Source organism: Cotesia typhae, unplaced genomic scaffold (assembly GCF_013202065.1).
Source record: "Cotesia typhae breed Kobodo isofemale line unplaced genomic scaffold, CoteBio_Ctyphae scaffold_152, whole genome shotgun sequence".
Taxonomy (NCBI): Eukaryota; Metazoa; Arthropoda; class Insecta; order Hymenoptera; family Braconidae; genus Cotesia; species Cotesia typhae.
Genome location: NW_027423776.1, coordinates 1,267,207 through 1,292,935, shown reverse-complemented (window position 1 = coordinate 1,292,935; position 25,729 = coordinate 1,267,207). Strand labels below are relative to the sequence as shown.

Below are 25,729 nucleotides of genomic sequence, written 5' to 3'. Positions count from 1 at the left end.
ATTGTTTTAATTTCTTATAATGTATTACATAATTAGACTTATCATACAGAGTTGTTGTTAATTTTTGTTGTTTGCTGCCAGGTGGTACAAAATGTTCTGGGCATAAAGGTAGATCTTTGTGTAGATCATGTAATTTCTCAGGATAGTGTAGGTCCACTTCAAGGATGTAGCCTATACTCTCATCATCATTGAAAAACTGATCTACATTGTCTACATTTTCAACCCATTCAAATTTACCCTTGGGTAAAGACATACTCATTGCTGCTCCATATAAATTATTTACATCGTAGTACATCAAGTATGTTTCGGGGTTGTTTGAATCATAATCTTTGCCCATATACCGGTTGTTAGCTTCAGCATGTCTATTAGCACACATCGATACCCCACCACGAACACCCTTTTCAATGAAAAGAAGCATCTCAGGATCAGTTAACAGTTCAAGTTCTACTTCAGTATGCTTTAACATTGCAGAGTTCGAAAGACCTGGTGCTGTATAAAAGTGTAGAGCATCTAGATTGTATGTCTTAAAGCAACTGAGTCTAAAATTCTCAAAAACATCAGCCAAGAGAAGGACATCTGTTTTTAGGTATAGATCTGAGTACTCTCCAAGCGTGTTGATTTTAAACTCGTTCCAAACTACTTGAGCAAAAGCATAATCATCATTGGAAATAGTTGAGTTTGTTAATTTAGAATAAAATGATTCCTGGTCAGGTAATTGTCTCTCGTCTAGTCTGTCAATGCTGTCAATGTACTCATACGGGAATACACCCTTACGTATTGCTAATTTAAATTGTTAGGGTCAGGGTAGTGTAGTCGCGTAATCTGTTTGTCTTTGTCATCAAGGTATGAAGCTAATTTCTCTAAACTGGAGGCCATGAATCTAAAAGAGTCAATAAATCTTAGAGAGACTAAAGTATTTTTAACTGATTTTGTGAAAGAAATGTAATGCTCTTTATTGATTGGTAATAATGAAATTTCACCCTCAAATACTGTAGCTAAGGATTTAATTATAAAGTGTGAGTCATAGCCGGATAAATTATGAAAGACAACTGGGATAATGGTAGATTTCTGATAATTAACGTTACATGATTTATGAGCTGCGTTTCTATAGTTACCCGTGAAGTGACAATGATCATAGACTTTATCTGTTGTAGAAGTGATAGGTTTTTCACAGATGTGACACTCAGTTGCCTGATTGTCACATGTCTATCTTGTTGCTCTTTCGTTAAAGGTTTCATTTTAATGGGATTCTTTAGAATTTTTTCAAAGTCCAGAGCTAATGACTCTAATTGTTTAACAAACCAGTTTATGCAATCAGGAGAACGGTTTAATTCAAATTTGGAGAGTGTGTTATCATAGCTGCAATGTACATAGTAACCAATACTGTGTGGAACATGTTTATTAATTGTCTTTTCATCATCTCCTGGGGGTTCGAGTGTGCATTCTAGATCCGCGTAAACTACAAACGGCACAGTATCTTTAGACTTAAAATCTTTGAATTTCAAAATTTTATTTTTTTCACTGGGAAATTCCATGCGGACTTTGTTAGATTTAAAACAATCTACTCGGTGCTCTAAATATTATTTTTCTAATTTGAAATGATTCAAACAACGATCACAAAAGTATAATCTATGTCTACCTAGAGATATTTGACTTTTAATTAGTCTGGAAAGATTATGTATCAATGCAAAGTGATAGACTGACTCAATATTATCTAAATTTTCAGTATAATTTACACTTTTTTAATCATTAATAGATGAATTGTTGGTATTTCTGACTCGAAGTTACTTAAATATAATGGGATAATAGTACTTTTTTTAGACTTTTTACCTGTGAATTCTGACTCTATACCATATACATTAATGCTAAGGTCATTCATTTTTTCAAATTTTGGTACATCATTAAGTTTGATTGGAAATTGAATACCTTCATAATTTAATCTGACGCTGAAGTGTCGATAACTTGTAGGATCACCCGGAACCAATACTGGTGGATGCAAGGCAGCGTTGACACACCACAGGAAGCAGAACTCATCATTGTTCTGGATGTTCGTAACCGCATTCTTCTTCTTCTTGACAATATCCTTTGGCAATCTGACGAAGGTGGAGTTTCCAACTTGGGTTGGTGTGAATCGTGACATGGTTACCATCATGCTGTTCGGTCCAAGCAGACTCCATCCGGAACCCTCATGCTCAAAATCTTCAATTCTTTGAAGTAATTTTTCGTAGACATGTTGACTAAACCAATCCTGTAGAGATGTGGCAGGGAGAATTTTACGGCTTTTGGTGATGAAAGACTTTCGCTCTTCTACATCTTCTTGTTTCCGGAATGTACAAAAGAGTTCAACATTCACTTTCAACCCTGCCAGATCTCTCAAGACACTCTGTACCTTGTTGATGCTGATGTCCCGTGAGGCCTGGAGAAATGATGCTGGATCTTTGTGACGTTGGTTGATAACACATCCAGTCTGGATGTTACCAGCAAAAGTATTCTCCAAGTCCTTCCATTTGACTCCTTGGTTAAGATCTCCACCAACAAATTAGTTACAGAGTCTGGAGAACTGATCGGCAAACCAGTTGAGTTGGTTGATGTGCGCTTGAATACTTCGTCTCACTTGAATTGTTGTTCCAGGATCCAGTAATATTGTGTTGAAGTATTCAATGGTCTCCTCACACACTCGTAAACACCTTTGACGATGTTCATCAGTGAACTGCTTTCCCAACAGATCAGCATATGAGACTGCAATAGTGTCCACCAAGTTCTTGAGAGCCTCGATGAGGTTATGTTGTGCCATTTTGGAATGAGAATCACTACTGGCTTACACAATATTATAGGTTATGTACACTGTTTATAGGTTATATACACTGTTTATAGGTTATGTACATTTTTAAAGGTTATGTCACTGTTTATAGATGATGTACACTACACAATAGTTTTTGCACACTGGACTATACTCGCGTACTTCACAACACTGAACTTCACTATATTTTATAACACTGAATACTGTTTAATCACGAGAGATGTACTTCGTTTTTGTGAAGTACGGCTTGAGCGCGCTGCTTTTATAGCCAGAGGATACTACGCAGTTACCCCCCACTCCTCTACCTCAAAAACGGTTTGATAACGTCATCTACTGCGCAGTAAGAAAATTCTAGAACAGAATGACTCATCTGGTTCGTGGAAATTTCCCCCCCCCCTTTCACAAAACAAGTCTAAACCTGTCTGATGACGTCATCTACTACGCAGTTAGAAGTAATGGCAGCCACCACCAGATGGCACCGTGTAAAATCTTTCTCGCAAGTAGTTGTCATAACTTCATTTTGAATATATAAAACATGTATATATCATACTACAAATGCGTAATCCTGAACTATTGATCTATTATGGCCGAGCCGAAGGCGGGTTAATAGTTCAGGATGCTTTTTTCTAACCTCAAAATGTGGAACTCAAAATGACGAATTCACAATTCAAAATGTCTGCTACCAGACTCAAAATGGTGAATTTCAGACTTAAAATGGTGAATTTCAGACTCAAAATGGCGGAGTCAGATAGCAATCACCAGATGGTAAATTTCAGATAGCAGCCACCAAAATGGCGGATAGCAGCGACCAGATGGCGGATTCAAAATGGTAGGAAAATAGCGGATAAATTTTAAAAATGGCGGGAAAATGGCGGATAGTTTTAAATTACAGAATACAGCACCAGCACCACCTATGAAAACAACCGATAAAAACCTCATCCATAACCTCAAAATGTCATACATATCTACCACCGGCAACACCTACTATCGGTAAAAACAGGTCACCCATATCTACAGAGGGCACTTATCACGGATATGTACCCTCATTCGGTAATGTAGATCCCTTGGCAAGGACGCGAACCCACAAATCTGTTTTACTGACTGAGTATCACTCCCTGTTTACCTACTCTTACGCAAGCGAGAGTTCCCGTTTTCGGCCGTATTATCAACCCTCTAGAAAAATTATAAATATTGATCCTAAAGTTCCGGCAGGCAAGACTTTTTTTGAAATTTCTTTTTCCTTTTGTATCTTTTTCAAATTTCAAAAATTTCATATACTTTATGAGGTATTCGCAAAAAACAAAAACCCCTTTTTTTTTTACTACTAAATTGTTTATAACTTTTGTAATTTTTGCAAGCACCACTTCAAAATTTTAAAAAGTTTCTTCATTCGATGACGAATCAAATGACACCTCGATTATCATTTTCCGAGGCGATTAAAAATTTGGACCTAAAAGGCACATGTTGACTAGACTATCGTAGTCTAGTTGAGAAGTGAGTTTTCTGCAAAATATCAATCCTAAAGTATTAAAAATATGGACGGGCGATTGGTGCATTGGATTCAGAATTTAATTCTTTGGAAAAGGTATTTTTTAATTTATCTGCCGTTGAAAATTTAATTCGTTATAAACAAAAAACGGAATGGAAAAAAAGGAGTCTCCATTTTGTTGCTATAATTTCAAAAATATAAAAGATATCTGAAATTTGAAAAAAGATTCTAAAAGAGGAGAAAATTTTAGTAAAATAAATCTCGACTCCCGGAGTTGTAGCTTCATTATTTATAATTTTAATTTAACGTCGAAAATCGGGCTCCGCGCGGCCGTTTCGGCGCTTAATCGTCGCTGCCAAGCAAAGTATGCAACACATAGTAATTTATTTATTTATTTATTTTACTTCTGGAAATAGTTCTATAGAAGTGGGTTACACCGATGCATAGAGACCAGAAGGAATACAAAAATTTATACAATGTTTTACATAGAGTTATAGAAGGCATGTTCTGTTGCTACATAACAGGCATTCTTAGTACTTAATTTCTTATTTATTTTCGGGAGAGGAAATTGTTTAGTTCGACTATTTAAAGGTCTTTAAACATACTGATTTTTACAAAGTTCAAAATAGTTGGTTAAAGCACTGGCACCAAAATTTTCTTTGAGTTTTAGCGGGGCAGTTAATTGATTATTAATGAATATTCTGTCTATTAATTCATTTTGTACATTAACAAGATATTTAACGGAGTTTTCATATGCTCCACCCCAAGCAATTATTCCATAATTAATTAAGCTATCAAACAACCCATAATATATTGTTTTCAATACAATAGGTTCTATACAATGTTTCAACTTATAGTACAAATACAAGAAAAATTTAATTTTTTTTGCCAGTTCATTAGTATGAATGTTCCATTTCATGTTCTTATCAAAGATTATTCCAAGATATTTACAGCTATCTATTCTATTAATCTCTTTATTGTTTATAAATAGTTTGTATTTGTAAGGAACACTATCAATGTAACTACCAAAAGTAATATAATATGTCTTATCTATATTCAGGGAAAGTTGATTACCCTTGAGCCAACAATCTATTTTATGCAACCATTCAGTTAAGAGTAAATTAGTATCATCCCATCTATTACCACTACATAATATAGCTGTGTCATCCGCATAAGAAACAATATTATTACTTGGAATTACATTAAAAATATCATCACTATACAGTATGAATAGTAAAGGGCCAAGAATGGTGCCTTGCGGTACACCAACCCTCCCATACAAAGTTCGAAAACCGGCCCTCGGATGGCCCATCGACGGGCGAAGGATACTGATTGACGGCCGATCATTGGCGACTTTTAATGGTCCACGGACGGCTGTATGTCCAAATGATAACAACGGCCCATTAGTCGGATGTTCTGAAAAAATTTTAAAAGTTAAGTGGAAGTGGGAATCGAACCTGGTTCGTCTGCGTGAAAGTCTCGATTATTACCGGCTGCGCTGCATGCTGGAATCTAACTAAAAATTCTACTTAGCTATTTGAATGATTGAAATATATCTTATTACTGCATATACAGATTATGAAATTTATTAGTACTCAATTTTGTCGATTTTTGTATAAAGTTTTTAAATGTCTGAAGACGATTATTTTTTTTTATTCTAAATTTAATTTGCACCAAACCTATTTAGGCTAATCCCTTATTAGAAAAAGAGATTCAAAAAGATTACCTCAATGTAAAGTGTATTTCTATGTAGTAGTAAAAATCAAATCTTTTTCAATTTTTTCAAACAATTTTAATTTTTTTAAATCTCTTTTTCTAAAAAGGGATAGTTGATCCTTCCAATAGTTATATGTTTGTTTCAAAAATTATGCCATCCTTTTCTCAAGTCAAACTTCGAAATCACATTTAAAATTTTTATTGTCTAGTTTCATTTACTCATTATTTTTGTTTAGATCTACGATAATCTTGTATAAAAATTTATATATATTTTTTTTATTTATTTATATAAGTTTATATATAACTTCTATTTGGATCAATAATAATCTTAAATAAACATTACACTATCTTTTTTAATTTTTTAAATATTATACTTCGCGTAATGCATCTCCGAAAACCCAAATTTGTGTTATTATAAAATAACAAATTGGCCAAGAACAGCCAGACTTTGGGCGATAAATGGATATTAATTGCAAAACATTAATGTCCGCAATAGACGGCGACCAGCGTTTAACCAAGTATGGCCCGTTGACATATCCCTATAACTGGCCAATCGTTGGCTGCCAGATATCGGCCGATGGTTGGGATTGTTTCCATTAACGGCAACTTTGTACAGGTCACCCATATCTACAGAGGGCACTTATCACGGATATGTACCCTCATTCGGTAATGTAGATCCTTTGGCATGGACGCGAACCCACAAATCTGTTTTACTGACTGAGTATCACCCCCTGTTTACCTACTCGTAAGCTCCGCCCACTTCGGACCTTTAATGAGAAAATATTATTTAAACTTATTCAATATGAACATTAAGAAATGAAAAAATCCAGACACCTATAGGATAGATCAATAAACAATAATCAGGCGATCAAAAATTTGTATCGCGATTTTTCAATTAATTATCCATTAATTAATTAACAATTTTTTGTAGCACAAACATCAACATTGAAAGTGCGATAGTTGTTAAACTATGAATTTGAAAATGTTAATTTTTCCTTTGTTATTAACAATTTACTTGAGTTAAAAATTATCAACCTTGATTAAACATTGAAAAAAAAAAATATTTTTTTTATGATATTGCTATTGGTCCAATTTCTTATGATCGTAAGCTACTAAAAAATGATTTTTAATCATTTTTATCACATATTATTTAAAAAATTGTTATAAACAAATTTGTCGTTTATAAGATAATCGAAAAATTTTTTTTGATAACACAATCTTTAATGAAAATTATGATTAAAAAAAAAATTACCTAAACAAGAAAATTTTCTTGGTTTAAGAATTTTTTTTATCTTGGCTTCAGATGACCAATTTCTTCAAAAAACTTTCTTGAGTCAAGGTTTTTGTTTCTTGGCTTAAGTAAACCTTTTTTTCTTGTATCTAGATTCACGTTAAGTTATATTCAGAATGGCTTTCAGAGAATACATAAATAGATGTAGCAAATTAAACATAGAACGAAAAAGTTTGTAATGATTGTTCAAGAATACTGAAGAAACAATTTTAACTCTGAAATCATAAAATTTACAACTTTATTCAAATTTTTTTTTACAACTATTTATTTATTTCAACAAATTCACACCAATTGGCTTCATAAATTCAATTATATAAATATATAGGAACTCTTGATAGCATCAAATGGAACAGTCAATCAAATAACGACAGGTACCTGTACACAGGCAGCTAAAATGAAAACTTATTAATTACAAAGATTACCTACTTATTATATATAATTAATCTGTTTCTTAGCAATTAGTTTGTTCAATAACATATAATTGTTGCGATCTAATGATCTGAACTGCTGGCTTTATAAATTGGGATTCTTCGATAAAAATTAGGTCATCCAATCTGGTAGTTACTGTGCGAATATGCTTAGTTCCTAATAGACCTCTGACTTGCCGCATTCGTTGAATGAAAATACCAGCTATTGTTTTATAATTGTGACAATATGTATTCGATCAAGTTACATTCTGAATTCAAAATGGATTCATTATGGTTTCGATATGTATTCACTCTGGTTTTACTCTGGAAACATAATGGACAAATGTAACAAACACACTCTGGAAACATGCTGGAATCAATCTGATTACAGAATGTTTCCAAAGCGATTCCATAGTGTTTCCAGAATGAATCAAAGGTTGCGAGGGCACTAAAAAAAATTTTTTTTCATACTCTTTGCTACCGAAAAAATTTTCATATGAAAAAAAAATCATTTTTTACTAATTTCAACTATTTTTCAATGTAGAAAATCGACAATCTGAAAATAATTCAAAAAAAATTTTTTGAGCTAAGCTCATTTTTTTTGCTTGTAGAAGACAAAAATAAGTATAGTTTAAAAAAAATCAAATCGAATGATTTTTCGCGGAATTACGGTTATTTGTTTATAACCACTTGAGCGAAACCGCGTTTTTCTCTCGACTACTTTTGCGTAGTTTCTGAGATATTTTAAGTTAAAGCTCAACACCAAAACGCTATTTTTTAAACAAAAAAAAGCAACACTTCCAACATACACACAAATGTTTCAAATTTTTTTTCTGAATAATTTTAAAAAAATCCAAAATCGGACCTTCTTATCGAAAAGTGGCCAACAAACCACTTTTTTTTTCTAGCCGACTGGACTAATAGGAACTTTTAAACTGAATTGAAATTTAATTCAGTCGAAACAAGTTCCATAGTTACAGTACTTTATATTTTTAGTTGAAAAAAATTTAATTATCCAAAAAATTTTATTGTCAATATATTTAATATTTCAGCTCACTAAGACTTTTTGTCAGTATAAGAAAATATTAAATTGAAAAAGAAAAAAAATTTTCCGACAGTTTCAAAAAATTAAAACTAAAAAAAAATTAAAATTAAAAATTACCAAAAAAACATTTTTACTGCATTGACAAATTGAAAGCTTCTAAAATTTAAGTTTTGCTAAAGAATAGGAATTTATATAATAAAATAAATATTCTTTTAAATAAATAATAATAACAGAAAATTATCCGCCTCAAGTCCAACTAATTATTTTCATTGAACACGGAAAACTTATATGAAATTTTTTTTTAAGAGTCGTTATCTTTCCTTTAATCCAGGAATAACAATAACAATATAAATATTTTAGAATTTATAAGTTCGGAAAATTTATATTTAAATATTTGAAATTGTCAAAATGTAACCGTCGGTATACAAGAATTTTTTATCAACTGATACTAAATATTTCTATCTTACCCGCTTGTCGGATTGAATCGCATAGAAACGAATAAAAACAGCCCCCTCAAAAAAAGGATTTATTCGGATTGAAACGGATAGAAAGTCGAATCCGTTTCTATCTGTTTCCGTTTGTTGGGAGTCTCTAGATATATGTTTAGTCTCTGTATTGTTACTCACTATCATTTAATGGTCTCTAATATACGTTTAGCCACTGTATTAGAGCAAAGGATCTCTACATACAATTAGTCTCTTTGTAGAGTGGTTATTATGGTTTTCGATTAAAGTTATTTAGTAAAGTTTAGTTGGTGATATAACATCAGTCCCAAGTATATGTTTAGTCACTGTACCTTGCGCAAATGACCCAGATCTATGATTAGTCTCTTTATCAGAAGAATTCTATAAAGAGTGTTACGTGGGAGATATTGTTAAGTTAAGTTATCGTGTGAGTCTGTAAAAGAATTATTTAATTGTTAATAAATACACAGGTCCACAAAAAAAAGTGGTCTGTGCTGGGTGTGCGACAAAGATTTTCCGATATTTTTTTACCGCTTAATACGAATCCAAAATCAAAACTGAGGATCAAACTGCAAAAAACGGAGAAAAATAAAAAAAAACGTTAAAATCCATGATCTCACGGTATATTCAGTATGTTATGATCAAATTGCAATTTCTGCTTTGTTTCTCTCTGTAGCATTCATCAGTGATTCGCAAATATGTTTATATGCCACTTATTGTGTCTTATTGTAGTCTTTCATCGATTGAATTTCGTTTTTGATATAAAATATAACGTCAGGACATTGAATCGGTACATTTACCGGCAAAAACCTCTTACCACGGACCATTTGAACTACGATGGCAACTTCCATTCAACAGGATGTGTAGAATGATTTACTAGTCAACATTTCGTGGTATCGAATCCAACGATAGTGCACTATCTTACAAGGAAGCGTTAGAATATGAAGATGATGCCCTAGTGGGTCCAACGACGAGTTGACATTGACCTTGTCCAAAGCCTTCATACTTAGGCCTAGGAAGATATGAGGGTTATCACTTTTAGGGCGGCTAACTCACCAGCGATTCGGTCAGGTATTCTAGCGTGCGAGGTTTATTTATTTGAATCAATTGTCATGCTTCTTTTACTTAAAATTTAGCTGGATTTTCTAGTACTCATGACGATCATGAATGTTCTATGAATCCTAATCTCTTTTGCTACGTTTGTGCAAAATACATTGGGATGAAAAATCCAAAGAAATTCACAGATAAGTTTGTGACTTTGTATGAAAAGTGTTTCAATAAGGAAGTTTCTCTCAATTAAAAAAATTGGATATCTAATGTTGTTTGAAGTTCATGCTGTAATATGGTTAACCGATTTGAAAAGCACGAAAACAAGAAGAAACTTAAATTTAAAGCTCCGTTACATGGAAGAAGTCTCTCGGTACAAGTAATTGCTACTTTTACACGACAAAAGTTGAGACTGTGGGCCGAATCCATAAGGACAAAATTTCGTCTTCTTCTATATCAGGTGTGCAACAACCAATTGCTAACTTTATAGAAGGTTCAGAAGATGATACGTCACAAGACAGCCTGATTAGTGGATTCAATACAATAGAAGTCGACGTCGATCCTGAAAATGTAGCTCTTAATGACGAAGAGTCTGCTACTGGCAGTGAATCCGATTCTAGTGAACCTGTTCAAAAAATTCCTTTGAGCAGTGACAAAGAGTACAGACCGATTGGTGAAGGGAAAAAGCAAGAAAAATACGACCACAAACATCTAAATGATTTATTTAGAGAAGTTAAACTCAAAAGAAGCGGCTAAAATATGAGTTTCGAGTATGAAAAGGAGAAATTTTCTGACAAAAGGTACTACAGTTTCATTTTATCTGAATCGAGAGGAGGCTTTCCGTAAATATTTTGAAAAAAAGCCTTTACCTTTAGCTCACTCAACTGTACTAAAAGAAGAGTATACAAATCTAGAAAATGTCCTGAAAAAAATTAAGTATGAAGAAGATAAATGGAAAGTATATGGTGATTTAAAGATTTTATCCATGATCCTGGGACAACAATCAGAATTCATGAAGTATCCATTCTATTTGAGTATGTTTGACAATACCCTTGTGGAAATATTTCTCTGCTGAAAGTCAGAAAAAAATTTTTAAATTATGAAAAAAAATTCTGAAATTTTTTTATTCTTAGAAAAAGTCTGAAAATTGGATCATATAAGATGATAAGAAAACCGCTTGTTGATCCAGCCAAAATTCTCATTCCTCTTCTTTATATTACACTTCGGTTAATAAAACAGTTTGTGAAAGCTTTTGATAAAGAAGGAGAGTGCTTTACATACCTGTGTCGTGTTTAAGCACAAATCAGATGTGAAATTAAGAAAATGAATCTTAGATGGATCGGAAATCCGGACGTTATTCAAAGATGAAACATTTGTTACAGTTATAGATAAATAAAAAAGGCATCATGGCTATGTGCCAAGAAAGTGTGTACCAAGTTTTTAGGTAACACCAAGGATGCTGATTACAAAAATGTTGTGGCCAATATGATCGCAAACTTTCAGCGTTCATGTCGCCTAATGAATTTGAAACTTCAATTTCTTGATTCGCATCTCAACTACTTTCCGAAGAACAACAGAGAATTTAGTGAAGAGCAAGGAAAGAGATTTCATCACGATCTCAAAGAATTTGACGACTAATTTATTTAATTATAACTTATTTATTTATTGATTTTAATTATTTATTGGCGCCACTTGGACGGAAAAATTTCTCTACCGTTACAACTTCTATCAGGCTTTTGAGTTCGAAGAGCTAATTTTCCTAATTTTTTCAAAATTTTCCGTTAATAATTTCTCTTCAACTCATCTACTGATTTTGATGCGGTTTGCAGCGATCGACGTCGTTTTTTAGGTTGAAGATCTTATAAGATTTTAGAATTAATTGTTACATCTATTTAAAAGTTGTTCCAAAAAAACATTTTTTTAAAAATTTTATTTTTGAGATTTTCTAAAATCTACCAGTCTGGATCGATTCAAATAGCATAGAGAATCTAAGTTTAATAGAGCCTTTTCGAATGCTTCCAACTTCGTTTAAATCGGTTAAGCCATTCAAAAGTTATGAGAGATTCAAACATACACACACCATACATACAGACAGGCATAATCACATCTTCGTAGGAATAGTCAGAACTACTTCCTAAGACCTCAAAACGTTGAGATCTGATGAAAACTCGTTTTTCGAAAACCGGAGTAAAACCAATAACTTTCCGACTCTTTGGAAATCATTGATTTTCGTAGTAAGAAGTTAAAAAGATAAGAAACCGATGAGAGATTAAAAAATGTAATATTCTTGGTTGAATTTTAAAAATCGAGTACACGGAAAAATGTAAACTGTAAAATTTACTCGGATTCCGGTTAATTTTTATAGTTTCAAACAGTACAGTGAACATCGGGGTGACACAAATGTAAGTATCACAAGACTTATTGTAGAAAGTGTAACAGCCACAATTTATAATTTAATATCAACAATGTGATTAGTAGCTGTCACTATAGTAAATAACGAGTCTCTCATCTTAAAAAGTTACAGTATCAAACAATAAAAATTGTCGTTTCAATGTATAGTCTATATTATGAGGAGAAAAGGAAAGTCTCACATTTGGAGAATTTACCATTTGAAACAGTAAATATTCTACTCTTAAAATATATATTTTACCAGCCCAAGCAAATCAATAATCATAGTTTGATTTTTACTTTACGATTAAAATTTACCATTTTACTTTGTAAATATTGACGTTGCTTATATAGAAAATTTAGTAACTGTAATCTGTATTTTTTAGGTATTCGGCAATCATTTTTTAGGTACGAAATAATAAATATCAAAGTCAAAATTCTTAATCATTATACTTTAACATTTTCGACTTTCACGTAAAGAATATTATTGTTTGAAGAGTATTTTCTTCCATGTAAATAATAAATCGTAACATTTAAATGATAAATATTATAAAATCATTGTTAAAATCACGATTTTACTAGTTGAAATGGTAATTTTTTCCAGTTGATCTTCACTTATTATAAATCGACTATTATTTATTACAGTTTACTTTTTTCCGTGTAATCATCACATATCGATATTTAAATAAATGATTTGAGTTTTTATAGGTATGCTTATCCCTGACTCAGAAAGATAATTTAAAATTATTATCTCCATGTTAATTGTATATCTACATAGTATTCAAATCCGATGCTTTTAAATTATTTCAAATCATTTTAAATTATTTCAAATTAGATTTCTTAATCAGGGATTTGTCTGTATGTTTAAGCATGTATTTTTCTATGATTGAGTAACTATACCTGGTCGTTTTATTAATTCTTGCAGATACTTTTTATCAACATTCAATTGGCCGAGAAGATTACTACTTTCACGGTTAATAGCCGAAGAATTTTTGAATTTTTCAAAAAGCTCTGTTGAAGAATTATTTTGATGCTGAATTATTTTTTCTCCGTTTGCTTGTTGAATTTTCTCGTCTATTTCTGCTGTTTTCGTTAATGGATTATAAAATTTGAGTTTTTTAAATCTTCTTCTTTCCATTTGAGAATCGATTTCGATTGGTGCACAATGATCTGCAACGGAATATTTTTTTATCATAAAAATAAGCATAATGATAAATGTTTAAATTAAATTACCTAGAATATTTCGAATAGCTTCTTTAGCCTTTTGTACACCTAATCGGAACTGATCAAACTCGGGCCTAATTCTTATGCCTCGATAATAAAAGACAAGACTCAACTCAAAGTCTCCAAGGTGATATAATGATTCAGCTTTATAAAAAATTGCTCGGGCATTATTAGAATCATTCATTTTTTCATTGAGAGCTGCTTCAGCATCACTAAGTGCTTTTTGTGGTTCTCCAAGCAATAAGTAACATTTACTTCGAGCTAATAATGCGTTTTTATCGTTTGGACTTAGTTCTAGTGCCTGTAAATACCAAAGAAATTATGGTAAAACAAACAATAAATTAACTAGATAAATTATTCACAAAATGAAATATTAATAACAACATTTTCTTGTACACAATTCATAAGAAAGAATAACGACATATTCTTTTTTTATTCTGATAATCGTGCTGGAGTCAAGTGGTACCGTGATATTTCGAGACATCTTAAATCGTGATAGATTATCGAAATTTGCCATCTTTCCTAAAATGCTATTGTTTGTATAGTAGCTTGTTTTTTTTTCATTCGTTTATTTATTCTTCAATAAATATGTACGTATATAGATATGTATCTATATGTATATATATATATATATATATATATATATATATATATATATATATATATATATATATATATATATATATATATATGTATATGAATTGATATTATACATCATACAGCATATTATCTGGATCGCGTGTTAGATGATGATTCGTTTTGTGACTTAATATATCTATACAAAGCAGCGATTAAAAAAAATTAAATTAAACATGAAAACATGATATCGAAAAACTAAATTGAACCTTATTGATACAGCTAATGGCAACGCTGAGATTCCCCGACCGCATTTCACGAGTACCAAGCGCTAGCATAGCACTTGGTTCAGCTTCTTCCGGTATTTGCATCATCTTGCTTCGATCTTGTCGGCGCTTGATTTTTAATGATTGAATAATATCACGAGTACCCATATTAACTGCGGCAGCACGATCTTTATCAGTATATACTTCCTCTTGTTTACGTGATATACTTGTTTTTCGTCGTCGCACTTTATTAGTTTTTAGCTCATTGATTTCATACTCAACAGAACCTTTATTAAACCGTCGACTTGGTTTCATATCTTTTTTATTTTCTTCACTTGTTTTTTTGCTAATAACTGAATCTTGTAACTCTGATGAGTTAGCTCGATTATTGCTTATGTACTCTTTGCTTTCTTTTCTTGTTTGCTCGGTAACATCTAATTTTTTTTTCGTATCTCCTAAACCCTCATCTAATCCGATTCTCACAAAGCTTTGAAGAAAATCTTTGTCTTGCAACGTTGGCTTTAAAATATTAGATACTTGAATTGTAACGTTACTTTCACTTGATTTGCTCATCTTATATAATTTTTGATCGTTCAGATTTCTAAAAAACTCACACAATTCATATCACCTTACATTCAACCAAAATTTACTGGTCTCCAGTTATCAGTTTTTTTAGTTTTTAACCGACGTGCGGATATTGACACCTTGATGAGGTGGCTAGTTACCTTAGCAACCATCAACAATGCGCCACATTCAGCAACGCCGATGGCGTCATCTTCGTGTTTTCAAATGCTTTACTTCCACGTGCGTACATACCAAGTATTCGTGCCACGTGAGAAATAAAAATCTTGTCCAATATCACCTGTTGCCAACATGAGATTCATTTGCGCATCTGTTGTCACTGAGTTCTGTTGTCACAAATGACTTCCTGACTACCTGTTGAGCATTTCTATCCCGATCTTGCAAAATTGATTTACAAGACTATTTTCATCAGTTAATAAATGGTCAAGTTTTAAGTTAATACTATACATTGTCATAAAAACTTTTATTGCTTAATAATGTAAAATCCCAAAATCGTGTTTACTTACTTTATTGTATAATGCCAGCGCTTTATTGTAATGTTTGTTTTTTATATGACCAGTGGCTTCATTTACACGTACTTTTGTTTCAATTTGTGTAACACTCAGCTTACTTTTTTTAACATTTTTCATCTTACGATTTGATTTCATATCGAGCTATAAAGATATCTATGACTAATGATGTCTTACATAATTTTATCCTATATCAAATAATACATGATTTTACCTGTTCGTCAATTCTCGTTCTTTCAATATCAAGTATTGAACGTATGAAACACTTATTTTATTATTTAGCAATCAGTGAAACAATAATTCTGACACTAAAGATATTTATTGATTATACTTTAAAAACTAGAAATGATTGAAACCTTGTATAAAATTATAACTGAGCCTTTTTTTACTGAATATTAATTATGAATTATTAATTATCCCATTAACAAATTCTTACAATAGACGTATTTTTCCAATACTACTAGGAATAATTTTCAAGTCACATTGCGGCGGTAACTATTCATACAGAAATAAAGTAAACGTAAAGAAATTTGTTGCAACAAGAGCGCGCAAGCTCAGGGTTAACATAAGAGTCCTTTATTTTATACCCGTGATATCGTTTGCCTACTAACTATAATAGTGTTCACGATTGGCCGACCCACTATAACATCAACTATGTTCCGTTTGAAATTAGTTCTTGAAATAATTGTATGAATGCTACTTTAAAAAATTTATCATACATCGACATGGTTAATGAACATGAACCTCCTATAATGACTTAATCCTGTATAATATTTGATATAATTCTCTAAAAAAGTTCCACCCAACTTATGATAAATACTTCAACAAAAAATCGAAGTTTTCATGTTATTGCAAAATATTGAACGCGACAGCAGTCGAACCCTTTAGAAGTTTGTAATTACTAATCGATAAACCGAATAAATACACATAGACGATTGAAGGAGGTCAACTGTCGCGTGATCTCCAATGTTTAAACTTTTCGTATCAGAAAGAAAGAAAAACTTCTGATAGTTGTCATTGACATATAATACATTAAGTCATGATATCTTAAATCATTTTGAACGTATTAAAAAAATTGATCTTGAAAATACATAGAAAAAACTAAACTATAATAAATAATAATCCTACACCGAACACATTTTTTTGTTCAAATAATCTTCATGCGGAATTATAGTAAAATAATAAAATCAATGCCAGAGAACTTTTTGGTAGCTCAGGTATTCAAATCTTGCGGTGTTAAGATGGGTCCTCTAGTATCATTTGTAATGGAGCTGTAATTTATATAAATAAAGACTAGCTTTAAGCAGCGCATTGGCGCTCAGTCATCTACTCAGTGGGGTGCTTGTGCTCCTTTTTAACTTTCTGCTAAGAAAAATTGAAAATTTTTGAAATTCGGAAAGTTATTGGTTTTGCCCCATTTTGCGAAAATCGAGTTTTCATTAGATTTCGACGTTTTAAAGTCACAGGCAGCTTCCCTGACTATTCCCGCGATGGTATCCGTGCGGCTGTGTGTGTGTGTGTGTGTGTGTGTGTGTGTGTGTGTGTGTGTGTGTGTGTGTGTGACCCTCTTATTACTTTTGAATGGCTCGATCGATTCGCGGTTGGTGCCATTCGAAAGGGCTTGACCAAACTTAAACTTTGAACACAATTTAGACCGATTTAAACCGGTCCATAAATCTCAAAAAAAACTTTTTCCAAATGCTGTTTTTTTGATAACTTTTCAACGGCTCGACCGATCGATTTTAAAAACTAATCAGCTCTTGACATCTAAAAACTACGTCGATTGCCGCCAGCCCGGTTTAAATCAGTTGATTCGTTCGTGAGTTATCATTAACGAAAAGATTGAAAAAAAAATTTGTTTTGGAATTACTTTGAAATTTCTAGTTCGATCAATTCAAACTTAATGATTCTTTATGAGGCTTCAAAAACTGCGTCAAGTGCTGCCAACCGAGTAAAAAATAGAGTTTTATTAAACTTATAGCAGACTTGTGAGCTCAGAGATCTTAAAATGACACGAAAATTATATTTTTGATCTCGAAGAGCTCAAAAATATGATAAGTGCAATTTCGAGCGCTTACGTATGGAATTAGCGGGAAGTTGCAGGGATGGCCTTTGGGGTCAACCGTTTTCCTAATTTTTTTTCTTTTGGAAGTTCTTGTTATATAAATAATGAACAAGACTACGTAATAAAAATTTATCAAAGTTTTTTCATGTGTTTATAATGATTTTTCAAAGTTATCAAAAATGGAAATATCCATCTAATGTTATAAAAAAAAAATTTTTTCTAAATTTTTAATATTGGTTGTTTTTATATTGATACACTAGTCACAAAAATTAAGGGATATAAAAAAAATTCCAAATTTTTTGGTGATTTTCAGCGAGCTGTAACTCCGAGGAAAATGATCGCACAGAAAAAAAAAAAAAGCAAATTGTAGCTCAAAGTGTCTAGTTTTTAGATATGACCATGAAAATTTTTTGTCATCGTCAGGTCTGGAGAAATCCTAAGAAAACTACTGAAAAAAAATTTTTCGAAATTTTTTTCGTCTTAAAAAGGTCTACGGGCTTCAAAAAGTTTTTTCGATTGTTTCGTTTAAAAGCTCTTTTAGTAAATTTAATACCCTTTAATTTGACGTAATCAAAAAGCCTGTACGATAATTTGCAGCGGAGTTATCGTCAATCAAAGCAAAAAAGTTTTTTTTGACTTTGGAAATCAATAACTCTGGAAATAATGACCGTATAGGAAATCGAAGGAGGGTTTTGAAAACTACACAATATTCTCTATAAGAAAACGTAAACCGCTTTTGAAGAAAAAATTTTTTTTGAATTGAAAACTCGGACTGAAAAAAAGACAAAAATTCGCATAATTAAGGATATTTGGATAACTTGGTATAACTTTGGATAAAATGGATGAACGAAGGATATCGTTGGTAATTTTTTAACTTCAAAGTGTCCCCTAAAATCCCTAAGAAATTCAAAGCGCTGCGATTTTTTGTTCATAGTGCCCAGAAGCTTCAAATTCTGTGTTTTCGCAAAAATCACCATTATGAGCAACTTTGTGATTTTTATTCATTTTTCCATTGAAAAAAATTTTTTTTTTCAAAATTCTTTATTTTTTCGATCAAAGAGATTGATTTTTCAAGAAATTTGAAAAAAAAAAATTTCAATTTTTTTCGAAAATTTTTTTCGAAATTTTCTCAATTTTTTTCGACTGTTGTTTTACCGCCGGCATTAGCGTTACCCAAAGCGTACCACGTGGAGGTTGCTCGGTCGGATTTACGCTTCTCACACACACACGCGCGCGCGCGCGTGTGTGTGTGTGTGTGTGTGTGTGTGTGTGTGTGTGTCTTTGTCTGCGTGTTTGTCTGTTTGCAGCTGCCGAATGACCTCTGTACGCACGGCAGTAACTGCTCAGTACCGTATATTGCCACCTCTGTTCCGAATCACAGCTCGTAAACGCTCTTGCATGTTGATGCATCGTCGAATATCACGTTGCGAAATTCCTTGCCAACAACGTAACAACGCTTGAGTCAACTGATGAAGATTGTGCAGTTGCGGATAGTCTCGCCGCAATCGACGCCCAAGCATGTCCCAAACATGCTCAATTGGGTTCAAATCAGGACTCATCGCTGGATGATTAAGCGTTGTTACGTTGTTGGCGCGGAGAAAAGTTCGCGTACGAACTGCAGTGTGAGGACGAGTATTATCCTGCATCAAAATGAACCGTCTTGCCCCCATGCGTGTGCGCATAGGCAGGACGTGTGGCTCCAGAATTTCGTCGACGTACCTATCGGCAGTCAACGTCCCACGAACGATAACTAACGGGGTTCTGGTATTGAAGGACACGCCTGCCCACACCATGACTGATCCACCATTGAAAGCTGTAACTGGTCTCGTAAAACCATCCCGATCTCGTTCTCCACGACGGCGCCAAACGAGAGATCGTCTATCGCTGCCATGAAGACAAAATCGAGATTCGTCAGTCCATAATACACTGGTCCACTGTCTACGACCCCAATGGTGATGATCATGAGCATAGGCCAATCGGGCTCGGCGATGTCGTGGAGTGAGCATAGGCACGCGATTTGCGCGTCTAGCGCGTAGTCCTTGCTCTCGAAAGCGATTTCGAACCGTCGATGCCGATATGTGTTGTTGGGGAGGACGTTGTCGACGATTGCGAAATTGATGAGCGATCGTGTGGGCATGCGCAGTAGGGTTTCGACGAGCTTCTCGAATGATAGCTCGATCATCACGCTCGGTAATGATTCGTAGTCTACCTTGACCCGGACGACGATCGTAACTTTGAGTCGCGTTAAATCGGGCATAGGCCCGACTGATAACGGACTGGCTCACTCCCATAGAAGCTGCTACTTCCACCTGACTGTAGCCCTCTTGAAGGAGGGTAACAATGCGAGCCACATCTGTGGCAGCTAAATGTCGACGAGGCATATCAAAAGGTGCTTATCAAAGAAAAGCTTACATAAAATTCACGTAAGGAATTTAGGCTAAAAAGAAAACGTAAAATTCAAGTTTTGTGTGAGGAAAAGCCGAACTCCGCGGGGGTATATCAATTTGTTTTTATTGAATTTTTAAAATGAGATTTAAAACTAAGGCAGTTGTAGCGGACAGAAAAAATTGAGTTAATTTTTTTGACAATAGTGAAGCATTCTGAAGACGATAAAAAAAAAAATTAAAAAAAAATTTTTGATAAAAAAATTTCGAAAAAATTTTCGAAAAAAATTGAAATTTTTTTTTTTCAAATTTCTTGAAAAATCAATCTCTTTGATCGAAAAATAAAGAATTTTGAAAAAAATTTTTTCAATGGAAAAATGAATAAAAATCACAAAGTTGCTCATAATGGTGATTTTTGCGAAAACACAGAATTTGAAGCTTCTGGGCACTATGAACAAAAAATCGCAGCGCTTTGAATTTCTTAGGGATTTTAGGGGACACTTTGAAGTTAAAAATTACCAACGATATCCTTCGTTCAACCATTTTATCCAAAGTTATACCAAGTTATCCAAATATCCTTAATTATGCGAATTTTTGTCTTTTTTTCAGTCCGAGTTTTCAATTCAAAAAAAATTTTTTCTTCAAAAGCGGTTTACGTTTTCTTATAGAGAATATTGTGTAGTTTTCAAAACCCTCCTTCGATTTCCTATACGGTCATTATTTCCAGAGTTATTGATTTCCAAAGTCAAAAAAACCTTTTTTGCTTTGATTGACGATAACTCCGCGGCAAATTATCATACAGGCTTTTTGATTACGTCAAATTAAAGGGTATTAAATTTACTAAAAGAGCTTTTAAACGAAACAATCGAAAAAATTTTTTTGAAGCCCGTAGACCTTTTTTAAGACGAAAAAAAATTTCGAAAAATTTTTTTTCAGTAGTTTTCTTAGGATTTCTCCAGACCTGACGATGACAAAAAATTTTCATGGTCATATCTAAAAACTAGACACTTGGAGCTACAATTTGCTTTTTTTTTTTTTTCTGTGCGATCATTTTCCTCGGAGTTACAGCTCGCTGAAAATCACCAAAAAATTTGGAATTTTTTTTATATCCCTTAATTTTTGTGACTAGTGTATATTGCATCTAGCAGCTTGGCTACAAAATTTTTAACATTAATTGTTTAAAAATTTGTTATAAACAAATAGACAAATTTCATATTTTCGAAAAATTTTTAACTTCCCGCTAAGAAAATTGAAAATTTTCAAAAATCGAGAAGTTATTGGTTTCACCCCGTTTTTCGAAAATCGAGTTCTCATCAGATCTTGACGTTTTGAGGTCCTAAGAAGCTTCCCTGACTATTCCCGCGATGATGTCCGCGTGTGTGTGTGTGTGTGTGTGTGTGTGTGTGTGTGTGTGTGTGTGTGTGTGTGTAACCCTTTTATAACTTTTGAACGGTTGAACCGATTTCATCGCGGTTGGTGCTATTCGAAAGGGCTTCACCAAACTTAAATTTCCTGAAAATTTGAACTGATTCGGACCGATAGATTTCGAGAAAATGCAAAAAAAGTTGTTCTTTTTTAATTTTTTTCAAATATCTCCGAATTGGCTAAACCGTTCGACTTAAAAAACTAATCAGCTCTTAACCTTAAAAACCCCCATCGATCGCGACCAAAAACGTCAAAATCGGTTGATGCGTTCGTGAGATATCGTTGTCGAAAAAATCGAAAAAAGTGTTTTTTTGTAATAACTTCAAAATTTTTTATCAGATCAATTTTTTTGTTCTAAATTTTTCATAGTGCTTAAAAAACTACATCGATCGCCACCAACCGCATGAAAATCGATTGATTCATTCAAAAGTTATAGCAGTTTGAAAATTAAAAAAATCGTGTTTTATCAAATTTTGATAAGACTCTTGAGCTCAAAGAACTCAAAAGCATAAAATAGCTATTTTTTCTATAGAGCTCAAAAAACTACATCGATTGCCGCCAACTGCCTGAAAATCGGTTCATTCATTCGAAAGTTATAACAGTTTGAAAATTTTAAAAATTAGAAAAACGGTAGACCCTGAAGGCCATCCGTGCAACTTCCCGCTAATTTTATATCAAGTGCTTAAAACTGCACTAATGATGTTTTTGAGCTCTCCAAGACACACACACACACACACCCTTGTGGAAATAATTCTCCAAAAAAACTCTTGAAAAGTCTTTATAACTCTGAATAAGACTTTTCGAAAGTCTTCACATCCCTAAGTGAAGGAAAGACTTAATAAGTCGTTAAAATTCAGCAAAACTCTTCAAAAGTCAAATTTTCCCTATAATTTCGGACTTTCTCAAAGAGTTATTAAGACTTGATAAGACTTATTCAGTTTTACAGGAAAAGAAGAGAATATTTCTTTTCAAAAAAATTACTTATCAGAATTAAAGAAAATTGAAAATAAAACTATAAAAAAGAATTAATGCATGTTTTGTAAGAATTTTTGTAAAATAATATTTTCATCACGAAAATACTTTGATGGGCATCGAATCATAGTTGAGCAAGTCAAAACATCAACAGCAAATGAAATGCACTTGCTGTTGGAAACAGATACTACTCGAAGAGTAAATCCAATCGGTATTTAATTTGAATTATCAAATATTTAAGTCAACTTTCTAGGTAGGAGAGAATTTTCTATCCACACGCTATCTGCTGGAATTAATTGATACTAACCACATTTTAGTTTACGAATTTACAGTTAGAATCTCTAAGTGTTATTAGTTTCCACTAGGTGACGTGTGGTTAGAAAATACTCTCCTACCTGGAAAGTTGACTTAAATATTTGATAGTCCAAATTAAATACCGATTGGATTTACTCTTTGAGTAGTATCTGTTTCCAACAGCAAGTGCACTTCATTTGCTGTTGATGTTTTGACTTGCTCAACTACGAGTGATTCGATGCCCATCAAAGTATTTTCGTGATAAAAATATTATTTTACAAAAATTCTTACAAAACATGCATTAATTCTTTTTTATAGTTTTATTTTCAATTTTCTTTAATTCTGATAAGTAATTTTTTTGAAAAGAAATATTCTCTTCTTTTCCTGTAAAACTGAATAAGTCTTATCAAGTCTTAATAACTCTTTGAGAAAGTCCGAAATTACAGGGAAAATTTGACTTTTGAAGAGTTTTGCTGAATTTTGACGACTTATTAAGTCTTTCCTTCACTTAGTTAGGAATGTGAAGACTTTCGAAAAGTCTTATTCAGAGTTATAAAGGCTTTTCAAGAGTTTTTTCTGAGAATTATTTCCACAAGGGTATGGACATCATCGCGAAAACATTCAGGGAAGCTTCCTAGGACCTCAAAACGTCAAGATCTGATGAGAACTCGATTTTCGAAAAACGGGTCGAAACCAATAACTTCCCGATTTTTGAACATTTTCAATTCTCTTAGCGGAAAGTTAAAAATTGTGTTTCCTCGAACTGTGACAAGACTTTTGAGCTCTTCGAGCTCAAAAGCATAAAACAGCTATTTTTTTTTTAATTAGTTATTATTTAGAGTCGGTTTTAACTGTTGTGGTCATATCGCCGACTTTAACTGTTGGGAGTGGTACGTTGGGGTCGTTTTGGGTTGTAAAAATCTTAAATCTACGCGGCAAGGGTCGAATATCAACCAAGATGGTTTCTAAGACCAGCTTAGAATTCGAACCCACGACTGGCCGGTGAGCCAGTCCGAGTGCTCTATAGGCCTTGCGCCTTAGACCACTCGGCTAACATCACCGGTTCATTCAAAAGTTATTGCGGTTTGAAAATTCAGAAAATAATGTTCTGTAAAACTTCTATTAGATTTTTGAGCTTGAAGAGCTCAAAAGCATTAAAAAGCTATCTCTCTGAGCTCAGAGAGCTCAAAAACATCATTAGTGAAGTTTTAAGCGCTTAGGTATGGAATTAGCGGGAAGTTACAGGGATGTCCTTCAAGGTCAACTGTTTTCCTAATTTTTTTCATTTAAATTTTCATTGTTTACTTACAAACAATTTGTTATAAACAGATTTACATTTTTGTTTTATTTTTTTTCTAATGCTTTAAAAAATTACAAATTCAACCATGTACATCCAAGTTATAAAAAAAATTTTTCTCCATTTTTTATTGAATTTTAAAATAATTTACCTCATCAAAGTTGAAATCGTCAACTATTTTGTAACTTATACATTGTTGTAACTTCTAAACTATGGATGATTCAGTCTTTGACATTCAAGATGATCTTTTAGACAATTTATTGATTTATATAATAATTTTTTACATGCTCGATATCTATTATGGTTCTATTTTTATAAACATTTGTTTATAAAAAAATGCAACACTTGAATCCTTTAAATGATTATATCTTTTAAACTATTGAAGTTACGGCTTTTATGATTCAAGACAATTTTATAAAGTAATTATTGGCCTACTCAAAAATAATTTTTTTAGATTTTTAATTCCATTTTTTTATCAGTTTTTTCCATTTATTCTAATTATTACACGGTTAAAGGTACATTTTCTGGATTTTATTGTCGTTATTTTCCTACCTAAAGCCAATAATTTATGTCGTTCTTGCTGCTTTCTTTCAATTTTGAAATTTTCAATTTATTACTTAACGTATGTCAAAGTAAAAACTATAAAAAATGGAGAAAATTTTTTTTTTATAACTTTAATGCACATGGCTGAATTTGTAATTTTTTAAAGCATTAGAAAAAAAATAAAACGAAAATGTAAATCTGTTTATAACAAATTGTTTGTAAAGTAAACAATGAAAATATCAATTAAAAAAATATTTTTTTCTATAATTATATTGAGATTTGTAAAAAACAATTTAAAAAAAAAATGATTTCTTAGTAAACAATTTAAATAGTGGACAAATGAAAAAAACAATTATAAACAATTAAAAAAATTTTTTAAGAAAAAATTTTTATTTAAAAATTATTATTTTACTAAGCTAAGATAACAAAATGACATAAAAAAATTTTTCGAAAATATGAAATTTGTCTATTTGTTTATAACAAATTTTTAAACAATTAATGTTAAAAATTTTGTAGCCAAGCCACTAGATGCAATATATCAATACAAAAACAACCAATATTAAAAATTTAGAAAAAAAATTTTTTTTTTATAACATTAGATAGATATTTCTATTTATGATAACTTTGAAAAATCATTATAACCAAATGAAAAAACTTTGATAAACTTTTACTACGCGGTCTTGTTCATTATTTATATAACAAGAGCTTCCAAAAGAAAAAAAAATTTATAGACACGTTTTTCAAACTTTTATAAGAGATTTTATGAAAACTCAAGTCTACAAAAAATTAGTTATTTAACAATTGAATAACTTAAACAAAAATTAAGCTAAAAACTTTTTTTTGGAGCGGTTATATTCCTTTAATTGTCTAGATGATACTATAATTTATTCAGATTTTTAAATTAATATTGAGTGTTATAAAAAAATTATTTTGTGTTGCATACTT

General features: G+C 32.2%; 1 protein-coding gene across 7 annotated transcripts in view; it reads right to left on the bottom strand.

The window, feature by feature from the left end:
• Positions 1–25,729, bottom strand: part of LOC141536477 (outer dynein arm-docking complex subunit 4) — a 132,826-nt gene that overhangs the window by 104,907 nt on the left and 2,190 nt on the right. Inside the window, exons 1-5 of one of the 7 annotated variants that reach the window (XM_074257009.1) lie at positions 16,019–16,755; positions 15,802–15,948; positions 13,881–14,172; positions 13,548–13,817; positions 4,598–5,705 (exon numbers count right to left, since the gene is read on the bottom strand). In XM_074257009.1, the coding sequence (XP_074113110.1) occupies positions 4,885–5,705; positions 13,548–13,817; positions 13,881–14,172; positions 15,802–15,942 (1,524 nt within the window). In that variant the 5' untranslated portion in view covers positions 15,943–15,948; positions 16,019–16,755 and the 3' untranslated portion in view covers positions 4,598–4,884. Of the gene's footprint in view, positions 1–4,597; positions 5,706–6,259; positions 6,773–7,498; positions 7,686–13,547; positions 13,818–13,880; positions 14,173–14,716; positions 15,625–15,801; positions 16,756–25,729 lie in introns of those variants that run through there. The other 6 variants (XM_074257010.1, XM_074257008.1, XM_074257014.1 and 3 more) reach the window with 6 other exon arrangements.